The 11,317-nt window shown below is 35.9% G+C and overlaps 1 protein-coding gene across 1 annotated transcript; it reads right to left on the reverse strand.

The window, feature by feature from the left end:
- Window positions 1–752: 752 nt before the first annotated feature.
- LOC110109599 (serine/arginine-rich splicing factor RS2Z32-like) lies at window positions 753–8,373 on the reverse strand. The gene is made up of 7 exons (XM_020840751.2): window positions 8,235–8,373; window positions 4,407–4,520; window positions 3,323–3,362; window positions 3,064–3,159; window positions 2,577–2,773; window positions 2,389–2,481; window positions 753–1,357 (listed from the first exon to the last, which is right to left on the reverse strand). Exons 2-7 carry the CDS (start codon window positions 4,511–4,513, stop codon window positions 994–996), a joined length of 897 nt encoding a protein of 298 aa, XP_020696410.1. The 5' UTR covers window positions 4,514–4,520; window positions 8,235–8,373; the 3' UTR covers window positions 753–993.
- Window positions 8,374–11,317: the final 2,944 nt, after the last annotated feature.

Genomic DNA, 11,317 nt, shown 5'->3' on the forward strand with positions numbered 1-11,317 from the left:
TTATGGAGCTGCACCCCATTCTCAGCCTCTTACATGCTAATGCTAAAGTCTCTATAATTCTCAATAAAAACAGGTAGAATTGGCAACATTTTGTTTGGCATAATCAATATGCACTTAGATTATCTACTTTATGTTGGATGGCTTTAAATAGGGGTATTAAGACTGCTGATGTTCTTATAACTAAGGGTGTTATTGTTGATGCATTATGCCCTTTATGTCATAGCACAAATGAATTTGTTATCCATTTATTTTTTTAATGTGACTATTTTTTCTCTGTTCTATCTAAATTATGAGCAATTTGGGGTCTTTGCTTCTTAGGCCAAACATATTACAATTTTTTTAGTATACTGATGAAATACATCATAAGAACAAGAATTTTTACTTCCTCATTATTTGATGCTCGGTATATCATATTTGGAGAGAAATAAATGATAAAAGATTTGGCAAGCTTTTTGTGTTTTCTACTACCTTAGCTCATAAGATCAAAGCTGCTGTCTTTTCTATGCATCTGAAATGGAAAATTGGTTATTTGCTTCTGGAATTGTTATAAAGATATAAATAACATAAATAAAATGATATGTATAAAATCCCCCTTGAAAAATTACTCTTCCCCCGCATACTATTCCTTAAACCCTTTCCTATCCATGCGGCTAAACTACTCTGCCACTGGCTTAGTTCGCTTTCCAACTTGTAGAAGGTCAGGCACTACCTACTGATTAAACGATACTTTAATATTACATAAGACAGGCACAAGCACAAAACAGATTAGCAGTTGCAATATTGACCACAAGACAATTTACCAGCACAAGTAAAAGATCCTCAAACCTAAACAAATAAAAAGCCAATGAGACTTCCAAGGAAAATTTAAGGGGTGAAAAAAAAAAAGCAGAGCATAATCTTGCATATCCAAGTTTAAAAACAGTAAGACAATTTCGAGCAGCAAAGTTCATATTGTCTCTCAGAATGAGTTTTGGGCAAAAGCTGCCAAGCTTTTTATTCCCGAGGGGATTCGCTACCCCTTGGAGAGGCACGATCAGCTCCATCATCATCATCTCTAGGGCTCGGGCTCCGCCCATTAGCCTCTGGACTTCCGTTCCTCTCAGCAGCTGGGGATCTCTCCTTCTCTGAACTTGCAGGGCTCCTGCTAGTCTCTCTCCTTGGGGTTTGACTGTAATCAGATCCTTCTCGCTCCGCTTCCCTGCGTTCATCCTTCGCTCGAGGACTTGGGCTTCGGCTTTCGTAAGGGGATGGGCTTCGCTTCCTTCCCTTTGACGGTGGAGGGCTTCTGCTTGCGCTCCTGCTGTCGCGGGGACTCTTTGAACGGCTGTCCCTCTTAGGAGCAGGAGATCGTGAACGGCTGCAATATTAGAAAGAAAAAACCAAACCTGGTGAGAATATCATTCGCCTGCATAATGAAATCTGTTGAATTGCCAAGTACAGGTGTAAAAAAAAAAGTACAGCAGCAATGGGGAATTTATTCCCAAATGGAATTCCTGTTAAATTTTGGATCGCCAAAACTAAGATCTCAGCAGCTGAAAACTTACAAAAAAAAAATGTGGCAGCTGCAGATGATAACCATACAGCTACTTGAATGCCATGGACCATGAATGAAAGACCCAAAAGAGTGCGCAATTAGTCATTTTGAGGTAACCTTTTATGTTGAAAGATGTAGGAAAAATTATTCTGTTCGTGCCAATCAAAATGCGCCACATCACCCCTTCATTCGTACCGCAGCTTGGTACTGCTCTGTACCGCAGCTCAGTACCGCTGACGTAGCTACACTTGATTCGTCTTCGGACGTAGAGCTGCGTCCAGCCTCCACACAAAATAATTTCTCCACTGCAACGGTGTTGTTTTGGTTCCACTTTTCTTTCCCTTTTTTTTTTTGAAAATTTAGGCCACTTAAGACAGACTCACACACATATCTCATACACAAGACTCAAATCCAAGACCTCTTAGTTGGTAGCCTAAACTCCCAACTAATAGACCAATGTGATCCATAAAATCCCACTTTTCTCACTGTTTTTCATAATATTTTCTGAAGAGAAACAGAGATATATGCTGAAATATTATAGCTGTACTAAGGTTGTCTGAGTTTTCTAAAAAGGAAAAAATTTATGATGGTTTTAGTAACAGTTTTTTTTTTTTTTTTTTTGAAGTTTTTCTTGCATTCTACCACTTCTATAATAGTTACAGCTGCCTCATCAACGAGGGTAGGAATTATTAAAATGCATCAATTGACATGCAGTAAATGCTTTTTAAATACATAGCATTATATTCTAACAAAAAAAAATACATATATTCTAACAAATCTATAAAAGTTAGTGAAATCCAATTGGAACTGATGGCATCATATAAATGTAATGCACACAAATTATTGAATTATACCTATAGCTACGGCTTCGGCTTCGGCTATAGCTTCGACTGCGGCTCCTACCGCCACGGCGAGGGGATGGAGAGCGAGAATAACTATGTGCCCGTCTAAAAATATACAAAACAAGTTGCATGGTTATACCAACTAGGATGTTATTAAGTTCACGTAATATATAGGATAATGGATCAAAAAGGCATCACACTTTAGTTCCTTGGGACTGTTCTGGCAGTTCCTCTCAATATGACCTCTTTCACCACAACGATAGCACTTATTTTTCCAGTCCCCGGCTTTACAGTCCCTAGCCCAGTGACCATCAAGACCACAATTGAAGCACCGACCAGAACCAGGAGGTGCACCCCTCCCAAGATACTCTCGCGAGCCTCCAGGACCGCGCGGGCCCTAAATAAATGGTCAAGTCAAGTACATGAACTTCAATGTTGCAAGCATTGTCACAAAGCAAGGGATTAAACTAACAACAGACCTACATATATGTTTAGCATATGAAATTCAAAGTTGCGTGAAAAGCTACAAAACAAGGGATTAAGGTTTTGTTTGGGCCAGCTTTCTTATTGCTTCTTAAAGATTAGGAAGCTGCTTTAAGAAGCATAAAGAAAGTATTCCCAAACGAAGCCTAACAGATAACAAATCAAGTTGATCTGGCTAGTTAATGTGCACGGTTCAATACTTACTCCTCTAGCAAATTCGACAATAATACGACCGCCATAAAATTCTCGTCCATCTAGGTTATACCTTGCATCATCAGCATCTCGTGGATCACTAAATTCCTGATATGATTGCATGATTACAAACCAAGTAGGATAAAATTACAAGTTATAGACGGGAGGCTTGGGTAAAAGACCAAAACCTTGATCTGACAAAAATGGAAATAAAAATATAAAAGTAATGAGAGCAGAAAAAAAGTAACATAAGGAGTTGAGGTTCACATACAACAAAGGCGTAGTCGTACTTCAGGTCCACATCCCGTACTCTGCGTAAACGGTTGCCACAAAGAGTAAGGCCATCATCACTTAAGGGTATGATACTCGTTCCTCAGAAGATCAACTAAACACCACTTTGTGATTGTTGCCATTTCCATAAAAACATAATATTACAGAAAGAATCGCCAAAGTCTCCTACAATAGCCACCAATTCCACCAAGGGCACCCTCCCACCGGGGACCTCCAGGTTGGGAAAAAGCCCAACAACCTTCAACAAGATCATTAATGTTAAGATACAAGACACCTAGGGCTGAACCTTCTCACGAGATAAAAAAAGAAAACGCAGAAACCTGAGAGTAGGTTACTGGCTTGTCAAAGGAATATGACTCCAACAAGATTGTTTGTTGTTTCATCCCATAACCCATTATACAAAAAATGTATGAGTATAGAAGCGTGGCCTCAGAAGAGAGATACATTGAGAACTCCCCAAAATCACCAGAAAGACTACCGCATACCCACACAAATCCAAAAAAAATATATAAGTCTTCAAACACTCAGTAAAACCTTTTTCAAAAAAGTCAGCAGGGAAGATAAGACAGTTTATATGTGCAAATAAGGCTTTGTTTGGGGCGGCTTTTTTAGTGCTTCTCAAAGTGGCTTTTTAGTTCAAAGATTAAAAATTTTGTACTAAAAATTGCTTTAAGAAGCAGAAAGAAAGCCGTCCCAAATGAAGCCTAAGTCAAATATGTAAACACGGAAAGGACAAACTAAATACAAAAAAAAAAAAATCAGAATGGTACAAGATGCGATCAGAGCTTGGCAGTATTCTCAGAGAATACTTAGCTTCTAGACTTGGATTAAATACAGAACTAGAAAACTATAGGAAGAATCCCTATACTTGGTTGAGCTAAGCTAGTTTCTATTAAACATTAATTTGGGAAAGTAGTAAACAAAAATTCTAGCCTAAATAATAATTATATCACTAACTTGCAAAAAGCTCAACAAGAGATCGGCTACATAGACAGATAAAAAATCCATGGTAAGAGCTATGTAGCAATAATATGAAGATAAAAATAATAAGTGGGATATAATACCTTCCATATCTGCTGAAGAGGTCCTCGAGATCTCGTGAGCGAATTTTTGAAGATAGGCGCCCAACATATAGTCTCGTGCTCCCATGACGATCGCTGTAACGGGGCATCTTACCACTGAAACAACGTAGAAAATGCTGTTAAAGACCCAAAGAAGAAAGAGGGATTTACACAATAGTCAAATTTCAAAATACAAGTGCTAGATTTTGACAAACAGATAAGTTCATAGCAGGGATCAATTAATGGTGAAAATGCACAGCTCTGGTATAATTAAAAAGTAGCAATGAAAAATTACAAGGGATCGCTGCTCACCCCCTAACCAGTGGACATCAATATGTTACCTATATCAATTCCCTTTCAGATCACTCAACTACTATTACATTATCCATTAAAAACAAGTCCACTCAAGACAGTTATATATGACATTGAAAACTGCACAACGAAAAAGTTTTCTTTTTTGCTTGTTTTCTTAAGTATTCTTTAGCAACACCCTTGGCCTTTATGTGTCTTCATAAAAAAGTGCAATATATTACTAGATATATCATTTAAAAGTTCATGTTTATAAATTTGCATGGTCACCAACCTAAAAACCTTTAATGTAATGTGCAAATAAAAAAGAATATGTACAGAAAAGGAAAAAAATGCAAGCTGAGACAAGCAAGTGGAAAGTTCAGATCCAAACAAAATCTAGAAGTTAAAGAAAGTCCAATCATAAAGCAAATATTTGCTTGAAGCCAAGTATTCCCTATGCAAAAAACAAAATACTTACATTGCAGTGCGCGTACTAAAGCCTAAAGAGGAAGTAGGTGAAATATAGTCAAACTAACAGGAAAAAGAGAGCATGAACAATTAAAAAAAAGCACAGAAATGATGAGTAGAATAATAAATAAACATAACAAAACTCAACCATTGAAAACATAGAAAGCATGGTCTTGATCAGAGAGAGCTCAAACATGTTAAGTGCAATATGACAAATGAATATTATTTGCTGGAAGCCTTTCATCAACTCATTCCTCTTGTACAAACACCTAAACAAAGAAATGAAATGTCGTGCTAAGGCCAATGGAACCAGATCCCACAACTGCTGAACAAGGGCTCCATTAGCTGTGCCACTAATCCAATCAAGAAAGTAAAAGGTGATTTGAACATTGTGTGCTCCATGTTGTCCAGTCTAATGATCACGAGCATGTTTCATGCTAGAAGACAACAGATCTGCCCAATATATTTGCTATATGTAGTAGTAATAGGAGGCCGAAAAGAAAGTGAGAGTGATTAGTTGAGAATTTAGAACATCATAGCACTATTTTGAAAAGACAGGTTAATTGTTCAAAATTTTAAAAATATGACAAAACTCTTAAAATGAAAGTACACAAGTTGAAAAATTCATCATAGGAGGAACATTTTCCACAACAATGACTGAATAGATTAGTCTCATGAGAAAGAGAGCCAGTCAACTTCTCATGTAGAATTATTTTAGGTAGTTCAGTTCAAGTTGAGATGCTTTGGCTCATACAAGAAAGAAGCAGCATTTTACTTCTGTTCTTTGTTCTCTGTTGTCACCAAGAAAGTTGGAGAAACAACTAAGGGTGAATTCACCTTCCTCCTTTTTTTAAGGCTTGAATCCATCAAGGTATGAAGGGAAAATAAAGAATAAGACAAGATGTTTTTTAAAACATTAAGAACATTCATGCCATCTCATCCATTGATGCCGAACCACAAAGTGTTCCCCTCACCTCTTATGTTTCAAAGAGGTTTCACCCAGCATAAACAAAAGTGTGGCCTATATGTCAACAAAATTACTTGGATTAGGCACACATATTTGGTTCACTGCTCCTCCATGAAAGAACTCACCCACAGAAGGGTACATAAGAATAAATTGGAACTGAAAATGTGCTTAGACAATGCTATAGTGCTCAATAAAGGTTAAGTTCTAATCATCTTTACCAATGAAAGAATTGCACCCTGTTGTAGGTGGTTAGAGCCAAACAGACTCATTTGATTTCAGAATTGATAAAAAGGATAAATTAGTTTACTTTGTCACTTTTGATAATGTCCACTCTGTAGAAGAAAGACATCATAGTCATAGATGTTGATATGTTGAGTCAGCCTTGAAATTAAGCTCCAAAGCAACAGGAAATATCAACATCAAACAAAAGAAAAAGAATAAAAAAAAAATAGATGAGGGCTGAAGAGATAACATAGAAAGGTTGCAGCGCAAAACATGAACTTCCAATGCTGGATAATAAAAGGGGGGAAGGGGCCCTAACGAAGGAGGGGACAAACTTGATACATACTTGAGTATGTAGAATTTGTAAAATAGGCAAATTCGAATGCAAAGAATTAGAGATTTAGCATTTATTATTAAAATCCATGAATCTAGAACAAATCAGCTAGATGTCAAGTAGAATAATTTAATATAAAACCTCAAATAATTGGTCCATGACACTTATAACGCTTTGCTCATCCAATAAAATTAAAACATAAGGAGTAAACTATTACAGAAAAGCATATTATTTCCTACATAGCCTATCCCTTCATATAGCTAAGAAGTTTCAGGCCCAAATCGACCAACAAAAACACAGAATAAAACGCAACACCCAACAATATATCATCCATGATATGGAAAAATGCAATTGGAAATACCAAAACATTCACAAGAAACTAAGAAGAACAGCACCTCATTCATTATCTGTGAGAGGTAGAACCTTAAATAACAATATCAGGTTTCAAAAAAAAAAAAAAACAATTTCAAATTCACAAAAAAACTACTTCACCATTAACTTACCAACCATGCCAATAACTAATAGTCCATATTTTCAAATATTTTGTAATTAAGAACTTCTATCAAGGAATCACAGCATCTGGCACTAAAAAATTGGCACTTAGCACAGTCTAGAATAGAAGTATGAGAGAAAAAGAAAAACTTTCAAAATTTTAGGGATATTTCTCAATATAGTAGATAGCTTACAAGTTACAACATCTGCTTGCAAGTTTCTTAGTTTTATCACTAGCAAAGTTGAAAGTTCCTCACACAATTCTATAACTTTCATTTGAGAATTATGTGTGTTTGATTTACTTGGCCATTTTCTTCTCTCGCCGACCTGATGTGATTAAAATGACTTTTTCATTGATTTGAATTTGTTATGCGGTAACTGTGTTCCAGATTGTGTTTAGTTTACCTGGTGTGATTAAAAATGGTTTTTTATTGATATTATACGGGAACTTTGTTCAAGATTGTGTTTCGTTTAACATTCATTAGGATGCTTCTTGTTGGGGTATTTGGGAAGGAAGACAGAGCAGAAGGAATTATACTCAAAATAAACAATATATATCACATTGAGATGGTGTATGCGAGAAGGGTGGTAGACTTATTCAGAAGTTCAATCCAGGAAACACAGCATATGGTACTAAAAAAGTAGCACTTAGCGCAGTCGAGAACAGAGTATGCGAGAAAAATAAATCTTTCGAAACTTTAGGGATATTTCCCCATATAGTAGATAGCTTACAACATCAAGCAGGTCAAAACAATAAACCCCCACAAGAAGCATCCTAATGAATGTTAAACGAAACACGATCTTGAACAAAGTTCCCGAATAACAAATATAGATCAATAAAAAACCATTTTTAATCACACCAGGTTGGCGATCGAAGAAAATGGCTAAAATAAAAGTTCTAGAATCTTGCGAGGAACTTTCAACCTTGCAAGCGAGAAAACTAAGGAACTTGCAAGCATATCTTAAGAGAACAAAGACAGAGCGGAAGGAATTATACTCAACTATCAAAACCCTAAAAAAATCCTATAGATTCACAGAAATTGGAACGAGACCGCACCTGAGAATTCTCAAGAAGGAAACCCTAGCCCTTTCTGCGTCCGCGCTTGGGCGTCTTGAGTTCTATATAGAGTCTCTGGAGCTTGGACGGCTATGATTCGACTTGGATAGATGGACAACGGCATCGCTGTGGCTCCGCGGTGTCCGGACGGACCGTCTGGATTTGCTGATACTCATCAAATATTCAGTTAAAAATATTTATTAAGTATTTATTGAATATATTTATAAAATTTACGAGTATTTATTAAATATTTATTTATTTCCATAGTATTTATAAATACTCAACAAATATTCAATAAATTTGAATATTTCTCTCATCTAAATTCCGCATTTAATAATTTCTCGTGGAAATACCGGCATTCCCCTCATGCAAAAAGAGGAACAATTGTCTCCTTTTTATTCTTTTGAAGAAAAAAAAAAGATTTTTTTTAATATGGGTTTTGAAAATTTTTACTTGAAAAGACAAATTTGATCTCAATTTTTTAAAGAATATGCAAATAATAGTTTAATTGATAAATATTTATTTATACCTTATAAATAAAATTAATATATTTCATATTTTTAATATAATCCCTCAAATTGAATACTTAATTAATTCAACTTAATGTTAGAAGAATGTAAGTATTTCTCCAAACTTTTCTTGGTTATTCTAGAAGTTTATTTTTCTTATTTATATGTCACCAAAATCAGCTTGATCGGTCACGAATCTCAAGGCATATTTGAATTTGAAATTTAAAAAATTAAATTCGGGATCATTTGAACTTTGATTTCAGCAAACTCATAGACAGATGTCTCGACCAGAAGAACTTAACAACATCAAAATTTGTCAAATTCGAACCCAAATGGGAACAAATTAATTGTCTAAAGCATATTTGAAAGCTTCAAAATACTAATTGAATGATCAAATGATATTTTAATATGATATGCTTACAGTCAACTTGAGCAACTCAACGAAATGAATTCGACAGCCCAATATTTTTTTTATTCTGACATCATTAAGACAGTGGAATGTTGAATGAACACTAATGACAATTTTTCCTTCCTTTTACTGGGGAGAGTTATATTCTGCATAAGAGGATCGAGTCTTTGCTGCCACCAATGATTTTTATACTCTTGTCGGACCGTTTTACCCTCATTTCATAGGGGAGAACTAGATCCTGCATAGGAGGACCGATCCTTTGATTGTCGGGGACAGATATTAAATTATTGTGGGATAGTTGTTCTTTACTTTTACGGAGGAGAATTGGAGCCAACGTAAGAGGATTGTGCTTTTTTCACACCTCTAATGGGGGGAATCATAGATCATAGAGGGAGAAAATTTTAAAAAATTCCTCTTGATTTTTTGAACTTTTCTACAATTTTTTAGATTTTTCAAAAGTAAAAAAAAAAACACTAATTTTCTTTTTGATAAATAAACAATATTTAATTTAAATAATTTCCTTTTTTTAGATTCAAAATTATTTATTTTAAATTTTTTAAATATAAAAAAGTAAATTAAAAAAAATTAGTGGGGTGTAGTACGTGCTCCTCATGCATAGGTGCATGCTGATTACAGGCGGCGGCTGATCGGCCGCCACATTAAGTTCGGGCCCACTTTTAAGCCTGAGTTGGATAAGCAAATGATATCTAAATATAACATGTTTATTATTTAATCGAGTTGCTTAGCAAGACAAATCCAACGAGCCTAAAGATTTCATAATTTTGGCACCATTAAGACACTTAAATGTTGAACAAATGCTCTATAATTAAGGGGATTAATATGGCATATCTAATAGAGCATTCCTAATATGCTCAGATCTTCTCCATATTTATGATCCATGCTACTTCCAAAAATCTATATGTATACCCTCACTCTTTGAATGGAGGGATTTGGGGGAATCATTGTCGCCTAATAGCTGCCACCAGACTTTGACTAGTCGATCATCATCAGATGTCCGCTTGTCCACTGTCGCAGGACCTCAACTAGGCTTCCACCACCATACCTCCTCAGGATCATTGTCGTCGAACCTCCACCTAACCGTCATCATCATACCTTGGTTTGGCTATTGTTCTCGAGTTAACGTCACCCGATCACAGTCCTTCAAACCTGAGTCATCTTCTAACTACAATCCTCATATCACAATTGTCTAACTACGGTCCTCTGACCGACGTCGCCCAACTATGGTTTTTCCAATTTTAATCACCTGTCGAATGCAATCCTCAAATGATTGTCACCTAAGTACTGTCCCTCTAACCACTATCACCAGACTATGGTCCCACAGACATGCATCACCTGACTATTATCATAGGACCAACATCACCCTATTATGGTCCTTTAAATTTTCGTCACTCGTCCACTATGGTCCATTCGACCTCCTTCACCCGCTGACTACAGTATGTCTAACCATTATCACCCACCGACTATGATCACTCTGGCCTCTATCGCCCAACCATGATCCCTTCGACCTCTGTCGCCAAACTATAATCCCATTAACCACTGTCACTCAACTTCTGTCCCACCGACCAAATAAAATAGTGCAACATTTTCTTGAGACCAACTCTCATGTCATTGGATTCTTCCAACACCAACCATGCAATGTGCTTTATATCATGTATGTTTGCTACATTAAGTCGATGTCTTTCCTCGAGGAAGGACATCATTTGTAATCAAATGACAAACATTAGTTGAACTATTTTAACTAGGCTATGCCTCATGATTTTTCACATTTTTTAGGATTTTTAATGTAAAAAGATCATGTGTCTCTTATGACTCTTGCACCCCTCTCTCTTATATGTGTATGTGCTAGATCTTTGTATAAAACTAGGGCGTTAAATGTTCAATATCTCTCAGTCGCAACGAATGTTCTAACATGCAACACTTATTTTGCATGAAGTTTTTTTGTCATCTCCATATATTTTCATTATGATAGTATTCAATGTATGTTTGAAGGAAAAAATTCAATATGATTATTTAATATTGTGCATCTTTCTTATTCGTTGGCATTAGTAAGTTCTTAAGGGCCAAATTGTAGACTCGACATTGGGTCTCACTATCATCATAAAAAACATTAAGGAATCCTAAAGATGAAGACATTTAGGAGCCTT

The sequence above is a fragment of the Dendrobium catenatum genome, unplaced genomic scaffold, assembly GCF_001605985.2.
Source record: "Dendrobium catenatum unplaced genomic scaffold, ASM160598v2 fragScaff_scaffold_716, whole genome shotgun sequence".
Taxonomy (NCBI): Eukaryota; Viridiplantae; Streptophyta; class Magnoliopsida; order Asparagales; family Orchidaceae; genus Dendrobium; species Dendrobium catenatum.